This window comes from Rhinopithecus bieti, unplaced genomic scaffold (assembly GCF_001698545.2).
Source record: "Rhinopithecus bieti isolate Rb0 unplaced genomic scaffold, ASM169854v2 scaffold_33302, whole genome shotgun sequence".
Classification (NCBI taxonomy): domain Eukaryota; kingdom Metazoa; phylum Chordata; class Mammalia; order Primates; family Cercopithecidae; genus Rhinopithecus; species Rhinopithecus bieti.
The window spans coordinates 1,688,736-1,707,205 of NW_016814366.1; the positions used below are offsets into that span (position 1 = coordinate 1,688,736).

The 18,470-nt window shown below is 38.9% G+C and overlaps 1 protein-coding gene across 3 annotated transcripts in view; it reads right to left on the reverse strand.

Moving 5' to 3' along the window:
* Window positions 1-1,067: 1,067 nt before the first annotated feature.
* Window positions 1,068-18,470, reverse strand: part of CFAP300 (cilia and flagella associated protein 300) — a 40,248-nt gene continuing 22,845 nt past the window's right edge. For 2 of the 3 annotated variants that reach the window (XM_017850090.1, XM_017850088.1), the window contains exons 4-6: window positions 17,781-17,947; window positions 8,430-8,602; window positions 1,068-1,580 (exon numbers count right to left, since the gene is read on the reverse strand). In XM_017850090.1, coding sequence (XP_017705579.1) covers window positions 1,334-1,580; window positions 8,430-8,602; window positions 17,781-17,947 — 587 coding nt within the window. In that variant the 3' untranslated portion in view covers window positions 1,068-1,333. Of the gene's footprint in view, window positions 1,581-2,255; window positions 2,323-8,429; window positions 8,603-17,780; window positions 17,948-18,470 lie in introns of all 3 variants that reach the window. The other variant, XM_017850089.1, reaches the window with a different exon arrangement.

Sequence of the window (18,470 nt, forward strand, 5' to 3'; positions counted from 1 at the left end):
GATTGGCCGCTTGATTGATCAAAAGGGTCTCCAGGTCATAGGGAACTGTGAGGTAAGCAGCAAAGCTGGTAGCAAACAGACATTTCAGTTCTTGATTTTATGTTTTTATGTAATTAAAAAAATCTATGGGTATTATGAGCATATCTGGAAAGTAGTTATTCATTCAATAAACATTTAATATGCTAAGGCATTGTGCTAGGTATTAGAAGTAAAACATACTCTTTCTCCTGAGCTCTATACCCAAATTGCCAGCTGCATTCCAGATTCAAATCCAGGTTCAAGTCCAAGATTATCATCTTTATCCCACAACACAGAAGCACATCTTTCAAACTTGCTCCTCCTCAAAACCTCAACATTTCTTACAGGCTTCCCATGACCCATGGGATATATGTCAATGATTTTTGCCATCAAAAAAAAAAAAAAAAATCTAGGTTATACATTCATTCTATGAATGAAATAAGGAACAGTACTAAGATAACCTGCTTCTCACTGTTTGAACAGCCTACTAATACCATCAGGCCAACTTTCTCTGTTTACATGTAGCTCTTGTATTAGCTGTGGGATGGCTGCAGCCTTAATTTATTATGTGATAAAAGAGTTTACGACTACTTTCAGAACCTTTTTTTTTTTTTTGAGATGGAGTCTTGTTCTGTTGCCGGGCTAGAGTGCAGTGGCACAACCTCGGCTCAGTGCAACCTCCGCTTCCCAGGTTCAAGTGATTCTCTTGCCTCAGCCTCCTGAGTATTTGGGACTACAGACACGCACCACCACACCCAGATAATTTTTGTACTTTTGGTAGAGACGGAGTTTCACCATGTTGGCCGGGATTGTCTTGATCTCTTGACCTCGTAATCCGCCCGCCTTGACCTCCCAAAGTGCTGAGATTACAGGCGTGAGCCACCGTGCCAAGGCCCAGAACACTATCTTTTTATTGAGGCTTTTAAGTGGAACATATAAAGCAAAAGAATCGTTATGCTTTTCCTAGCTTTAGAGATGTAAATGCTTGTGCAATGAAGAAATGTAATTAAATGAAACAAGTTAAATAAACTAACAATTTATATTAATGATCAGTAGTAGAAATGTTTAGTTTTCTGCTACATTTGCAATCCAGAATTAATTAGCTTATAAATTAAAATACATGGAAAATCGAGGATTCACTTGAATCACAATGCAAATTAGAACTAGATTTCTAGTTACAAGGAATTCCTTGTAACTTTTTGTAAAAATTCCACAATTTTTTTGGTATAGATTTTATTAGGGATGAAATTTGATCCCCAGTTAGTATTCCACACAAATTTTTAAAAAGGCATCTTGGTGTTTGCTTTCTTCTGCTCTAAGTAGGTTCCTTACATTTTTCTTGAATTAATTTGCAAAGTAAATGTTTATCTATTAGTGTTAAAAGAGAAAAATGGTAAATAAAAAATAGTAGAGGTACATAATTTGAAAGAGCGTTAAGACATGTCTCCCACACCATAACAGTGGTATAAAACATGAAGATGGCGCCTGATAGGATCCACAATAAAGTAAGAAAATGTCTGTTCATGATTCTTAGATGAAGGGTAGCACATACCAGCAGAATCCTGAAAAAGACAAACCTAAATTATTATTATTATTTTTTAAATTTTATTTATTTATTTATTTTGAGACGGAGTCTTGCTCTGTCACCTAGGTTGGAGTGCAGTGGCGCCATCTCAGCTCACTGCAACCTCTGCTGCCTGGGTTCAAGCGATTCTCCTGCCTCAGCCTCCCAAGTAGCTGGGATTACAGGTGTGTGCTGCCACGCTCGGCTAATTTTTTGTATTTTTAGTAGAGACGGGGTTTCACCATGCTAGCCAGGATCTTCTCAATCTCCTGACCTCCTGTTCCACCCGCCTTGGCCTCCCAAAGTGCTGGGATCACAGGAGTGAGCCACCGTGCCCGTCAACATTTAGGGCATTCTTATTTATCTGCCCTGTAAATGATGGTTTGACAGACTAAGAGAACTGTGTTCTACTCCATCTGAGTCACAGATTTAGCTCTAAAATAAGCAGGCAATGTTATTAGATACAGATGACAGAAAGGAAGCCAGGGAAGAAAGTTCAAACTGTTCTCCAAACAAAAGCATACTCTATCAACTTTTAATTTTAACAAAACTCTAAATAACATTGTCTTTTCTCCTAGGCATAACATTGTCCTAATTGTTAACTCCAGTTGTAACAACTGTATTAACAAAAAGTAATTAAATTCTTTGTTTGCAAAAGTTCTCTCACACTTACGTAAGCTGAAACTTTAAAGACAGAAGAGGTAATTTGTATTTTCTTGGTTTGAGGATTCTTTCGAACACTAAAAAAGGAAGAAAAGGTGCTTTTAACATATAATAGGCATTGATATATACATTTAAGTAATGATCACTTTTAGTATTTACATATTCTTATTCATATAGAACATGGAAATACATACTATCCAACTAAGTGGTTTAAAAAATGGCATCTGAGGCTTCAACCAAGAATGGGCAAGGTCAACTGAATTGAAATAGCAGAAAATTGAATCTTACAGGTAGAAGGTTTAAAGTCAGTCTGAGACTCAGATGATGAAATTACCTTCACAGGCTACAGAGACAATTATTGGACAAATAGGGATTGGTAAAAATCAGACTGAAGTGTAGACAACCATATGGGGGTAGATAAAAGCATGCTAGACTGAAGACTTAAACAATGTAAATACAAATGCTAGTTCTGCCACTGACCTGTTCTTTCACTTTAAGTAAGATTAACCTTTCTGAGCCTCAATTTTCTCATATGTAAATTGGGAATAATATGTTCCTTTTAGTATATGAAAATCAAATGAGATAATGTATACAAAAACTATTTGTTGGCCCGTCACGGTGGCTCAAGCCTGTAATCTCAGCACTTTGGGAGGCCTAGGCGGGCGGATCACCTGAGGTTGGGAGTTCGAGACCAGCCTGACCAACATGGAAAAACCCTATCTCTACTAAAAATACAAAAACTTAGCCTGTAATCCCAGGTACTCGGGAGGCTGAAGCAGGAGAATCGCTTGAAGCCGGGAGGCGGAGGTTGCGGTGAGCCAAGATTGCACCATTGCACTCCAGTGTGGGCAACAAGAGCGAAACTCCATCTCAAAACAAAACAAAACAAAACCCAAACAACTATTTGTTAAATTATATATTGCTAAGTTATATCATATTAAAAATAATTTTTTCTCAGTAGCTTTCTTTCAGTTACTCTCCTCACAAAAGATTTCCTGTGGCAGTATGTAGTGAGAAAGCAAACTAAGGATTGAGAAAATAAGCTACAGATATATATTTAAAATTTGTTACATATATAAATAAATATACACACATTTTCTAATGCTTTACAGCTTGTAAAACATTTTTTACACAATTTTTTAACTTTTATTATTTTTTATTTTGTAGAGACAAAGTCTTGCTATATTGCCCAAGCTGGTCTTGAAACTCTGGCCTCAAGAGATCCTTCTGCCTTGGCTTCCCAAAGTGCTGGGATTACAGGTGACGGCCACTGCACCCAGCCTCCAAAATACCTTTATATACATTACCTCATTTAAAGATCACACAACTCATTGAGGTAGGCATTATTTTGCCAATTTTATGGACAATATAACTAAAGAAGCTAAATGATATAATTAAGATAAACTAAATAAAAGTGGTATTTCTGGGAATAGAACACAGGTGACTCAGAGTCCAATCATCTTTCTGCTACACCTCAGCTGCTTATCCCAGACCTATACACTCTATAAATATTTAACACATATGTATAAAGGGTATTATTATTATTATTATTATTATTATTTTTGAGACGGAGTCTCGCTCTGTCACCCAGGCTGGAGTGCAGTGGCCGGATCTCAGCTCACTGCCAGCTCCGCCTCCCGGGTTTACGCCATTCTCCTGCCTCAGCCTCCCGAGTAGCTGGGATTACAGGCGCCCACCAGCTTGCCCGGCTAGTTTTTTGTATTTTTTTAGTAGAGACGGGGTTTCACCGTGTTCGCCAGGATGGTCTCGATCTCCTGACCTTGTGATCTGCCCGTCTCGGCCTCCCAAAGTGCTGGGATTACAGGCTTGAGCCACCGCGCCCGGCCCAAGGGTATTATTAATGTGTGACATGTATAGGTAAAATTTGAAGGAAGATACCCTCTTCTCTACTTCTTTAGGTGAAAGTACTGCTTCTCCCTCTACTACACATGTAAAAGTAATTGAGAGAGGGAGAGAAGAAGGAGGAGGAGGAGGAAAAAGGAAGACTCAGTTTGAGCGGTGTGTGTGTATGTATGTATGTATGAGCTTGTGTACCTTTTGGGGATGACCAGCCATAGCCATTTCAGGGTTTAAGATTCTTAGGTGGTTTTCATCTCTACTAGATATTTCATTTAGACTTCTACCCAGGATTAAATTGATTTCCAAATATTTCTATGACATAGGTCAAGTTCATTTTCTTTTGATTTCTCTATTGCTTAACATACTGCTTAAAAGTTGAATACTACTTTTAAGTTTTTGTGCTTACCCAAGGGATGACTATAACCACTATATATAAAATCCTTGCATACACCTATATAATCACCTAGATCAATATAAAGAACGTATCTATGGTTATATCTAATTATAAACATTTATTTGTGGGTGGTTACATGGTATAAACATACATATTCACCAAATTTTATGTATATTTATGATTTGTTCATTTTACTATACATAAATTATTTCCAGTTTGAAAATCTGAGGAAAGAAAAAACTTTGTAAAAGTGCTTATCAAATCAGTTTAGGGGAAAATTTAGTATTTGATACTAGAACAATTACTTAACACCTATAAACATGTACCACAAGTATATCGGCCGGACGTGGTGGCTCACACCTGTAATCCTAGCACTTTGGGTGGTCAAGGTGGGTAGATCGCCTGAGGTTAGGAGTACCAGACCAGCCTGGCCAACATGGTGAAACCTTGTCTCCACTAAAAATACAAAAATTAGCTGGGCCGTGGTGGCATGCGCCTGTAGTCTACTGGGGAAGCTGAGGCACGAGAATCTCTTGAACTCGGTAGGCAGAGGTTGCAGTGAGCCGAGATTGCACCACTGCATTCCAGCCTGGGCAATAGAGTGAGACTCCATCTCAAAAAAACAAAACAAAACAAAATAAGTATATTGTTTTAGAAAGAAACTACCATTTGTACATTATTAGAAGTCAGTTACTAATAGAAAGAAATCATATTATTCCATTACCTCTGATCCTACATTAGTATTACTTTAAAATATCTCTAAAATAATTTGTCTAATTTTTTATAGGCCTAGCAAGAAAGTACAGTTATCATCTGTCCTATATCTCTTAAGAAAAAAGGAAAAGGAAATATAAAGTGATATTGATTAGTGCTCTATGGTGTTCTACTAATAATTGCATTATATCAGATCTTTATCCATCACTAACTCCATCCTCTGATAACCATGGTTTTAAGGATACTGGAATATAATTTCTATATAGTCTTTTTAAAAGTGTAATTATATTAATGGTTTGGACATAATATAGTTGTTTCTTGTCAACATTATTTGCGATTATTTCTGAGGATCAGTCCCATATTGACTCTAAACTCCAGGGTGTCCAGACTATTCTAAGTAACTGCACATTTTAAAAAACAAGGACCTGGCTGGACACAGTGGCTCACACCTGTAATCCCAGCACTTTGGGAGGTTGAGGCAGGTGGATCACCTGAGTCCAGAAGTTCAAGATCAGCCTGGGTAATATGGTGAAACCCCATCTGTACAAAAAATACGAAAAACTTAGCCAGGTGTAGTGGTGCGTGCTTGTGATCTCAGCTATTGGGGAGGCTAAGGTGGGAGGATTACGTGAGCCCAGGAGGCAGGGGTTTCAGTGAGTTGAGATTGTGCCACTGTACTCCAGCCTGGGCAACAGAGTGAGACCCTGTCTCAAAAAAAAACAAAACGATAAAAAATAAATAAAACAGGCCGGGCACGGTGGCTCATGCCTATAATCCCAGCACTTTGGGAGGCCGAGGCAGGCATATCACAAGGTCAGAAGATCGAGACCGTCCTGGCTAACATGGTGAAACCCTGTCTCTACTAAAAATACAAAAAATTAGCCGGGTGTGGTGGCGGGTGCCTGTAGTCCCAGCTACTTGGGAGGCTGAGGCAGGAGAATGGCATGAACCCAGGAGGCAGAGGTTGCCCTGAGCTGAGATCACGCCACTGCACTCCAGCCTGGGTGACAAGCAAGACTCCATCTCAAAAAAATAAATAATAAATAAATAAATAAAATAGAAAAAAAAAAAAGGACCTACTGCTTAACTAGTATCTGAAGGGCGTAATCTAAGCTTCTCAGTTCAAATAATAAAATTTCACATCTGGGGTGGATACATGGCTTGGGGGAACTCTCCTGAAACTTTGACAAGAGCATGTGTCTAATGTCTAAAGCAGAAAAGACACAGGCACCATTATTAACTACGTACATTTCTGCATATACATTTTTGAAACGTAATAAAACAATTGATCATTTACTCTTTAACAAAATGGGTGGTTCTAAAGTATTGCTTATTTGGTTTAAAGAAATCTCAATCTTTTAAGGAAAACATTTTAAAACATTAAAAAGGTATATTTTGGCCAGGTGCGGTGGCTCACGCCTGTGATCCCAGCACTTTGGGAGGCCAAGGTGGGAAGATCACCCGAGGTCGGGTGTTTGAGACCAGCCTGGCCAACAAGGTGAAACCCCATCTCTATGAAAAATAAATAAATTAGCCAGGCATGGTGGCTTAAGCCTGTACTCCCAGCTATTTGGGAGACTGAGGCAGGAGAATCCCTTGAACCCAGGAGGTGGAGGTGGCAGTAAGCCGAGATCATGCCACTGTACTCCAATCCGGCCTGGGTGACAGAGTGAGACTCTGTCTCAAAAATAAATAAATTAAATTAAAAAAATACAAGGTGTGTTTTGTAGGACCTATTATAATGGATGAGGACAAAATATTTTAATAACATTTTTACCCTTTTGTTTGAGTTAGAGACTCCTAAAATCACACTCTGTAGCGTGCTCCCAACATGTACAAACATAAGGGATGGACTGTGCTAGAATGGATTAGCAGTAACGTTTATCTACAAAGGCAGGTTAGAAACTGTAAAGCAGTCATACTTTTTCTTAGCATCTAAAAATGTAGAAGAGAATTGCAGATGAGAATCTGGAGAAGGGAATGTTGGGAAAAATAGCAGTTTCTTCAATGTGTAGGTTCTAAACTTATTTCTACTCCATATATCTCCAACACAATCTCCTCCTCCATAGCACACAGTAGTGAGGAATTCCACAGGTTCATGTGGCTGATGGGGTACAACACGTTGTGGTGGTAGTGGTAGTAGTATGTGTGTGCATGCATGAGTGCATGTGTGTGTGTGTGTGTGTGTGTGTGTGTGTGTGTGTGTGTAGCGTGCTAGAAGCAGACTAGCAGGTTTACATGAACTTCAAATAATTAGGACAGTATGTTTGATGTATTAATAGGTATGTACATGTTTTTCTGAAATTGTTTCTAACATATCTTCGTCCAATAATCTGTATGTGTTGACAATAACTTGTTCATTAAAATCATAGGAAGATTATAGAAACATTTTTCTGTTTTTAAAACCATATAATAAATTAATTGAATAAATAACTAAATTATGCAGTTTGCTGTATAGCTATATGACACAAGGAATGGATGAGAATTAAGGTGTTGAGTATAAGTAAAGTAACAATTATGAGTCCAATGAGAAGCTAATTCTGGTTTTCTCTTATGAAAGTAAAATTATATAACTAACTTTTAAGACCCTTTGCTCTCTGTTGTTTTGCCTATTAAGATGATCCAATATCTTCATAACTGAAAAACCCTACCAAAGAACATTCACTTCAGTTAAAAGAAAGGTATAAACAAGAAATTCATAAGGTTTTAATTCTCATTAGATCTTCAAAAAGAAAAATGCTACCAAAATACCTCAAACTGTATAGCACTGGGATTAATTTGAAAAGGTAAATATTACACCTATATGAAAATTCTTCCACTTCTTTGGAACAAAGGTAATAATTGTTTTTACTATTAGTTAAGCAAACTCAAACATCTGGAGGGATCTCTTGCGTTCCCTTCAGATTTAAAAGGAGGTTTGGTAAGAAAAAAAAGAAGGCTTGGAAGATGGCAGTTGGTAACAGGTCTGAATGAGGACAAAAGCAGAAGAGGTAGATGAAGAATGAGAGGACTGAGAACTAAATAAAAGAGAAAGCCAGAAATCTTTCTAGTCTGGACGAGAGGGGAAAAGTTATGAGACGGAGGTGAGGGTAGTGCTTTTTATATGCTTTGGTTGTTAATATGACCACTGAATAATGTTGTGTGATTCCATCATGGTTAAACAAATAATTTATTCTATTAACTAGAGATTTACATATTGTGATCTAGCAATATTACCTCACTAGATCCTTATAGATAAGCTTTGCTGTTTCCAGATATGGGCTAATCACATCTTCATATTGACAAAGGGCTCCACCAAGGCAAAGATGTTTGAAAAGACAAAACAGGAACTCTTCTCTATCTGGTTGGCTGAATATTTCATATTTTTCGGAGTCTTCCACTAGCAAAACCTAAGATGATAAAATTCATCTTAATGTAACATAACTCAAGGTTTTAACTTTTATGTTTTCGAAGGTTTCATTTTATATACTTAAAAATAATCTTACACCTATTTTAAGAACCAATCTTGAGTCAACTGAAGAGAGTAATCTGTAATCTGCATTTATTTGCCTCTATTTTATCATTAGGAACTGACAATCAATGAAAAGAATAAATCAAAATTTAAAACACAGTGGCTAAGTCTTCCCTCCTTCCACTTTATGTCTTTATTCTAGTTTATATTTTTAGTAATTGTTTTAGTGTTATGTCACCTCAAATCTTATTTGGAAATAAATAGGAGCATAAATAAATGAGAACACTTCTCCATCCCATAAGGCCTCCTGCCTTGGCTTCTACCCAGAGACTAAATGGTCATGTTCTAAGCTCTCTCCTCTTATGGAGTTTGGATGAGTATTGTTCTTATTCCCACAAGTACTCCTTTTTGAAACTTTCAGGTGCTGGAGCCTCATATCCAGCTCTCGCTTTCCTGCTCTCTAGTAAGATCACTTCACACATCACCTATTGACATTGACTCTTGCCCCTCTGAGGTCTTACCATCTCATACAGAGAGCAGAAAAACTAGATATGATGTAGGGAATTTTCTTATGCCATTAGGAAATACAGACCACTGATTCATTTATTGATTAGTGGGCATAAAAAGGTGACCAATGTAAGAAATGTATTTCTTCCATTGGATTGTTTATATCTTAGCTACTTTGTTTATTTTTTCTTTTTTTAGAGATGGAGTCTCACTATGTTGCCCAGGCTGGTGTCAAACTCCTGGGCTCAAGTGATCTTCTCACCTCAGCCTCCCTATTTTAAAAAAAGAATGTGAAGGCTGGGCACAGTGGTTCATGCCTACAATCCCAGCATTTTGGGAGACCATGGCAGGAGGATCGCTTGAGGCCAGGAGTTTGAGTCTAGCCTGAACAACATAGTGAGACCTCATCTCTAGTAACCCCCACCCTCAAAATAAGCTGGATGTGGTGGTGAATGCCTGTAGCCCTAGTGAATCAGGAGGTTGAGGTGGGAGGATTGTTTGAGCTCAGAAGACGATTGAAGCGGCGGTGAGCCTGGGTGACAGAGCAAAAAAAAAAAAAAAAAAAAAAAAAGAATGTGAAATAGCTAAAAATAAAACATAGATATAATAAGACCCAAATAATAAAGGACAAAAAACTGGTCAAGAAATAAAATGAAAAAAATAAATACATATAAACAACTTTAGATAGGAGGGATGTCAAAATGGTTGACTAGAGGCATCTGGCACTCACGTTCTGAACAAAGTAGAACCAAAATAGCAAGTAGATAATCACACTTCAAAGAGGGAGTCTAAGAGAGAACACTGGAATTCAACAGAGAGGTGACAGGAAATACACAGGCACAGAAGGAGATGGGATTGGCTGGGAGTCTGGAGAGGCTTCCCAATGCAGGGAAATGGTAAGTGAAAGACCCCTAGCAGTCCACATTTCTACTGTGGACCTCTGCAATCCTCACCATGGGAGAGCTCCTCAACCCTCATGGGCCCTGAGACTAGTAATAGGGTGCTGCCTGGAGACCACACAATGGCACTGCTCCAGAGAGGAGCTCATGCTGGCTCCCACAACCCCTCCCCCACCTCCAAGTCCTAAGGAGCTGCAGGATGGCACCATTTTGAGAGTCCAACTCCTACCAGACTGCATCCTTCCTTGGGGCCCAACAGTCCCTGCATTTCCACATCCCTAGATCCCCAATGACATCCCCAAATGTCCACCTGGACTCTGTATGGTGTCTTTTACCCCAGGGAATGAGTAATGCAATACACTGAGGAGGCTGCCCTTGAGACAAAGGGAAACAAAATGTGTGCTCCCCAGAACCTGAAACCCACTTACCTTGGGCTGCTGTTACTGATAGCAACCTTGCCACCACCAGCAGCAGGTCTACCATGCACTTGCATGCTCCCTGAAGATGGAGTCTCCCACCCACAGCTGAGGGGCGGAAGCATACGCCACTGGCAGCAACCTTGTACTCCCCATTCCCTCGGTAGCAGGGCCACTACACACTTGCATGTGCCCTGAAGACTGGCTCTCCCTGCTGTTGCTGCCACTACTGCCATGGCCACTATTACTGGAGGCTAAAATGTATGTTCTCCAGAACCCAAGAGCCACCTGCCAGTGGCTGTAGCCACTGACAGTAACCCCACCCCAAGCCCTGCAGCAGGGCCACAGCTCCCTCGCGCATGCCTTCAGGATGAGCTCTCTACACTCATTGCCACTGCTGCTGCCATCTGAGCACTTTGCTAGGGGACTTGAGGATCACCCTGCCCAACTCACAAGAGGCTGCATCTGTATGCACCACTGGGGGACCTGAGGACAGCCCCTCTGGCCTGGCACTGTCCCCCATCCAGTGCCCAAGCACACCCAGGACTCTGGGGTTTGCCCTGTCCCATCCACCACTGCTGATATTTGTGCACTCCTCTCGGGGACCTGAGCACAGGCCCATTCAACTGGCCACCACCATAGCATACTTGCTCCCTGGGGGCCTGGGGACTGGCCTGCCTAGCATGTCACAGCCACTGCTAATATAAGTGTGCACTGCTTGGGAATTCAAAGGTTGTCCCACCACTGCTACAGCCATCATCCATTTAATGCACACTGCCTGGGGACCCAAACACACATCCACATACCCAGCCCACCACTAACACTGCTGGCATATGAGCAAGCTGCCTGGAGGCCCAAGAGTCAGCCTGCTTGGACCTGCAAACACCACTGCCTGCCTACACTGCTCAGGGGCCCAAGGACAGGTGTGCTTTGGCCAGCTGCCGCCACTACTGGGACCCAAGAACTGGCCTACCTGTCCCCAGCAAAACTTCACCCCAGCCTCTACTAACAATTGCAACCTAAGCCACCGAGGAAACCACAGACACCAGTGATGCTGAGTACACCTGAATAAATCATATGGAGACTACACTACTGCTTGCACCCAGAATCAGAACCAAAGTGCTCTACCCAACCAACATTATAAGTACATTTTCAGGAAAAAGTTTTCTCCAAAAAAACCCAATCCAATAAATTCAAAGAAGTGACTGTTAAAACTAGATGCACAGATATTAATACAAGGACACAAGAAATATGAAAAAGCAAGAAAGATGACACCTCCAAAGGAACACAATAATTCTCTAGCAACAGATTTAATCAAAAATAAATTTATGAGCTATAAGAAAAAAATTCAAAATAATGACTTGGCTGGGCATGGTGTCTCACACCTGCAATCCCAAAACTTTGGGAGGCTGAGGTGGGTGGATCACTTGAGCCCAAGAGTTTAAGACCAGCCTGGGCAACATGGTGAAACCCTGTCTCTAGTCCTGAAAAAAAAATTATCTCAAAAAATTAATGATATTAAAGAAGCTCAGTGAGATACAAGAAAGCACAGAAAAAGGATACAAAGAAATCAGAAAACAATTCAGGATATGAATGAGAAATTCACCAAAAGATAGATATCATTAAAAAGCACCAAACAGAAATCCTAGAACTGAATAATTCAATGAATGAAATAAAAGATTCAATTGAGAATTTCAACAGTAGACTACATAAAGCCAAAGAAAGTGTTTCAGAACTTGAAGACGGGTCTTTTGAAGTAACCCAGTCAGACAAAAAAAAGAGAAAAAGAACGAACAAAGCCTACATTACATATAGGATACCACAAAGCAAACACAGTTTTGAATTATTTGGGTGTTCCAGAAGGTGGAGAGAAGCCCAAAGGCATAAAAAAAAATCTATTTAACAAAATAATAGCTGAAAACTTTTCAATTCTAACAAGAGATTTAGACAACCAGATACAGGAACCTTAAAGATCCCCAAATAAGTACAACCCAAAAATGTCTTCTTGAAGGCACATTATCATCAGACCATCAAAAGTTAAAGAAAAGGAATTCTAAAAACAGCAAGAGAAAAGTGTCTAGTCACATATAAGGAAACCCTCAATAGACTCACAATGGATTTCTCAGAAGAAATCTTACAGGCCAGTAGAGGATGGGATGATTCAAAGTGCTGAGAGAGAAAACAAAGAAAAAAAAAATGGCAGCCAAAAATACTATACCCAGCAAAATTATCCTTCATAAATGAAAAGGAAAGTATTTCCTAGACAAGTAAAAATGGAGGGAATTTATCATCACTAGGCCTGCCCTGTAAAAAATGGTTAAGGGAGACCTATAACTGAAAGCAAAATTTGAAAACACAGAAAGGATTCAAATATTACCACTGCAGAAAACCACCAAACCACAAAGATAAACAAAAAGAGAAAAAGGAACAAAAGATATCCAAAATAACCAAAAAAATTAACAAAATGACGGAAGTATGTCCTCACATATCAATAATAACCTTGAATATAAACAGACTAAATTTTTCACTTAAAATGTGTAAACTGGCTGAGTGGATCTAAAAAACAAAAAGCATGATCCAACTAACTATGTTACCCATAACAAACTCACTTGACCTGTAAATAAAACAGTAAAAAGGGACAAAGAAAGTCATTATATAATGCTAATGGGGTCAATTCAGTCAGAGGATATACTATTCTTAATATATATGCATCCAACACCAGCAGACATAAATATATAAAGCAAATATTATTAGAGCTAACAGAAGAGATAGAATCTAATACAGTAATAGTTGGGAAATTCAACACCCCACTCTCCACATTAGACCGATCATCTAGACAGAAAATTCATAAAGAAACACTGGATTTAAGCTGCACTGTAGACCAAATAGACATCTACAGAACATTTTATCTAACAGCTGCAGAATATCTATTCGCATCAGCACATGGAACATTCTTCAGGATAGACCATATGTTGAGTCACAAAACAAGTCTCAACACACTTAAAAAATTGAAAACATACCAAGTATCTTCTCATACCACAATGGAATAAAATGAGAAATCAATAACAAAAGGAATTTTGGAAATTATACAAATACATGAGAAGCAACAACACACTCCTGAATGACCAGTCAATGAACAAATTCAGAAGAAAAATTTAAACTTTCTTGAACAAATAAAAATAGAAATATAATATACCCATGCCTATGGAATATAGCAAAAGCGTGCTAAAAGAGAATTTTACAGCAATAAATGCCTACATAAAAAAAGTACTAACACTTCAAATAATCTAATGATGCACCTCAAGAAACTAAAAAAGCAAGAACAAACCTAAAGTTAGTATAAGGAAATAATAAATATCAGAGCACAGATAAACAAAATAGAGACAAAAATAAATAAACAAACAGAAAGGAACTCTAGATGGAGAAAGGCTATCAAAATTCTACCTTACGCTTAACACTACCACACAAGGGAAAAAAGAAAATACAATGAATTATACAATGATCAGTGTCTAGTAGAAAGTGCACTTAATTATGAAAATTGATTAAGCTCATTTACAGTCTCTACAGAAAATTTACCACAGGTCATTGCATATAAGAAGTATTTAAAAAACTCAACTCTATGGTGTTGTCCATACACAGTTTATTTATAATGCCTTGATGAAAACCAAGGTTGGGTATGTCTAGGAAAATATAGGTAAGGGAAAGCAGTCCATATACTTAATTGCTCTCTGGGTGTGCCACAGGTAACACTTACACATCTCCACTTCCTTCCTTCCTCTCTCCTTCCCTCCCTCCCTCTGTAAGAAAATAATGTGTTATTGTGGCCCATGTTTGCAACTATCTGAAGATCTGACTTAAGAGAAAGGTGAATAAAGTACTTAGGAATGAATAGTTAACACATTTCTCACATGAATACTCTCATATATTGAACTGATTAGGCTGTGCAATTTTTGGGGGGGTGGAGGAGACAGGGTCCCACTCTGTCACTCAGGTTGGAGTGCAATGGTGCCAACTTGGCTCACTGCAGCCTCAACTTCCTGAGTTCAAGCAATCCTCCCACCTCAGCCTCCCAAGTAGCTGAGACTACAGGTATATGACATCATTACCAGCTAATTTTTTTTCTTTCTCAGAGTCTCGCTCTGTCACCCAGGCTGGAATGCAGTGGTGCAATCTCAGCTCACTGCAACCTCTGCCTCCTAGGTTCAAGCAATTCTCTTGCCTCAGCCTCCCTAGTAGTTGGGATTACAGGCATGTGCCACCTTGCCTGGCTAATTTTTGTATTTTTAATAGAGATGGGTTTTCACCATGTCAGCCAGGCTAGTCTTATACTCCTGGTCTCAGGTGATCCACCCGCCTCTGCCTCCCAAAGTGCTGGGATTACAAGCATGAGCCACCATGCCCGGCTCGGCTGTGTAATTTAAAAAAACATAATTAAAAAAATTTTTGGAATGAATGTGAAAACATAATATTCTATGGCTTTTCTCCATCTCCATTCACATACAGATCTCTTCACCAATGTAGCTCTTAGACAGTAGGTCAAACTTCTGAGCCACAGTCAGGAAAGTGGTTGTTAATTAGTACTTACATTACAGTGAGCCAATAGAATCTGTAGTGCTGCACAATGGGGGATGCTTTTTAGTTCAGGCTGAAGCTGGATGTTAGTTTTTTTTTTATTAGCCAGAAAGCAACCAAGTTAAAAGCCTTTCCTCCCTGTTGCCACAGAGTAGCAATGAACCCAAGAGCAAGTCATACAGGCAACTAGTAGAAAAACACTGAGCTCCAGCATTTCATGAATAGAGGTGCTATTCATGGCAATAAATAAGATAGACAGCAAGCAGTTTTGCAGAGTATTCTGTTGGAAAACTAATCCTTCTTTTTTAAAAAAATGTCCACTGATGATGCTCTTTCTGTAGAAGTGACAGTGAATTATCTAAAATTAGAGGTAAGGGTCTTTAGACCCTTATGCCAGAGAAGAAGTGTGAGAGACAAGTGTTGACAGTGGTATCCAAAAGGAGGGAAACCCAGACCAAACATTTCCTAAATAGTAATTTCCAATCCTTGGTAAGAAGAAGTAGAAATTAATATCAGATCCCTACTGTATAGTATTTTTTGTTTTGTTTTGTTTAATTTTTTCTTTTGAGACAAAGTCTTGCTCTTTCACCCAGGCTGGAGTGCAGTGGCGTGATCTCGGCTCACCGCAACCTCTGCTTCCTGGGGTCAATGAATTCTTGTGCCTCAGCCTCTCGAGTAGCTGGGATTACAGATGCCCACCACCACACCTGGCTAATTTTTGTATTTTTAGTAGAGACAGGGTTTCGCCGTATTGGCTAGACTGGTCTTGAACTCCTGACCTCAGGTGATCTACCCACCTTGGCTTACCAAAGTGTTGGGATTACAGGCGTGAGCCACCACGCACGGCCATGTATATTATTTATATTATCTCATGTTAGATATACTTCATTTACCTAAGAGCAAACTATATGTAGTCTCATTCAATTGTGTGTGTTTGGATATTCTCAGCAAGTTAATTTTATTTTCTTCTTTAACTAAGTTAATGAGTGCTTTTAGGTATTGCCTTAGGTATTGCCTGGTTGGACGTCTCCCTTTCTCCTACAGACAAGATTCCTGTGTCTGGAATGATGGATCAGTAGCTTCCCTAGTTCATTGCTACCTGGATTTGCAATACATCTGACTTGTATGTCTCCCTTCTCTCTTAATTGAGGACAATAATAACAGTAGTAATTAATAGAAGTTGTTAATATTAGGGAAAACTTACTAAGCACCAGCCATTGTGCTAAGCAGAGTAAGTGCATTATCTCACATAAATCTCACATTATGCCTACTTTATAGATGAAGAAACTGAGGCTTAGAGAGGTTAAGCATCAGTTATTAAGTGACAAAGGCAGGATTTGAACATATGGCTATTTGACATGAAAACCCTCATTTTTAACTATTTTAATACTCTCAATAATTGTAACAATGATAATATCAATAATACATTTCTGTTTTCTGTTTTTTAGAGACAAGGTCTCACTCTGTTGCCCAAACTGGGGTGCAGTGGCACAATCATAGCTCACAGCAGTCTCAAACTTCTGGGCTCAAACAATCCTCCCACCTCAGCTTCCCAAGTAGCTGGAACTACAGGTGCACTCCACTGCACCTGGCTTATTTCTTCGTATTTTTGTAGAGATGGGAGTCTTGCTCTGTTGCCCAAGCTGACATTCCATTTTAACAGCATTCAAAATTTCTAAAAGGTACATTTAAATGCTTCCTCAATTAATTTTCTCAATGATTTTAGGAAGAAGGTAGAATGGGCACTTTCACCTTCATGTTGTATAGATAAGATCTTGAGGCTCAAAAGATGGAGAAATTTGCCTAAGATTATTATCTTCTAAATAATAAATCAGGAATCAGGTAAGTAATCTATATATTTTCATTCCAAGTTCAGTATACCTTTCACTAAAACAAAATTGAATTTAGTTAATCCAATGGCTTTGTTGATACTAGCAATGAGATAAAAAAGATTCTTTTACTCCTGGGATGTTTTTATTTATTTATCTAAGTTTATTTTTCAGACAAAGTCTTGCTCTGTCGCCCAGGTTGGAGTGCAGTGGCATGATCACAGCTCATTGCAGCCTTGACTTCCAAGCCTCAAGCAATCTTCTCACTTCAGCCTTCTGAGCAGCTGGGACCTCAGCCTTCTGAGCAGCTGGGAATACAGGTATGAGCCACCAGTCCCAGCTAATTTTTGTAGTTTTTGTGGAGAGGGTTTTGTCATGTTGCCCAGGCTGGTCTTGAACTCCTGGGCTCAAACCATCCACCCACCTCAGCCTCCCAAAGTGCTGGAATTACAAGCGTGAGCTACTATGCCCAACCTCGGGATGCTTTTTGGGACTTTTTAAATATTAATTTGATAAGTTAAAAGGCCCACATTGAACAAAAATGACCTTACTAAATAGGCCAGGATTTCCCTGCTTCAGCACTATAGACATTTTGCGCCAGAAAACTTTGTTGTGACTGTCCTGTGAGTTATATGACGTTTAGCAGCATCTCTACCTATCAGATGTTAGTAGCACCTATTTGAGAATTACTGAAATACACAAATAATTAAGTTGACTGTTAAAGTGCCATCTAAGTAGAAATCTACCAATGTTAGGATTATTACTGATCATTATTTATAAATAAGAGGTACTTTATGAGAAGGTATTTTATGCTTTAAGCAGGCAAAGTTTTTTTCATTTTTGCATTTCCTGAAATAAAATTCCATTGTGAAATTTTAAAATTCTGTACTTACTCTTCGTAACTCATCAGAAATGAGAAACGGATCACAAAAAGAATCTAAACATTTAACAATATGTCCACTGTCTCGTACAATATCTTCATCATATAACCGATGAAAAAATGACATTGAAAGCTGTGTGCAGGGAACATTTGTAGCTTCAATTTTTTTCACTTCAGTTCCTGAAAAAAGATATTTTATAAAGAATGGAGATAGAAAAATTAATTTAGCATTCTCAACTATTTCCAAAATAAATTGCTATGCAGAAATTCTAAGAAGTTAACAAATATGACATTTTTGGTGTATTTAAAATATTTATTAGTTTATGAACTTTATTAAATTCTTATTTTGTAGCTTCTTCATTTGTGTTAATCATTAAGAGTTTATAACAAGGCCAGGCATGGTGGCTCATGCCCGTAATGCCAGCATTTTTGGAGGCTAAGGAGGGCGGATCACTTGAGGTCAGGAGTTCAAGACTAGCTTGGCTAACATGGCGAAACCCCGTCTCTACTAAAAATACAAAAATTAGCCGGGTGTGGTAGCACATGCCTGTAATCCCAGCTACTAGGGAGGCTGAGGCAGGAGAACTGCTTGAACGTGGGGGGGCAGAGGTTGCAGTGAGCCAAGATTGTGACACTGTACTCCAGCCTAGGCAACAGAGTGAGACTGTCTCAAAAAAAAAAAAAAAAAAAAAGATTATAAGAA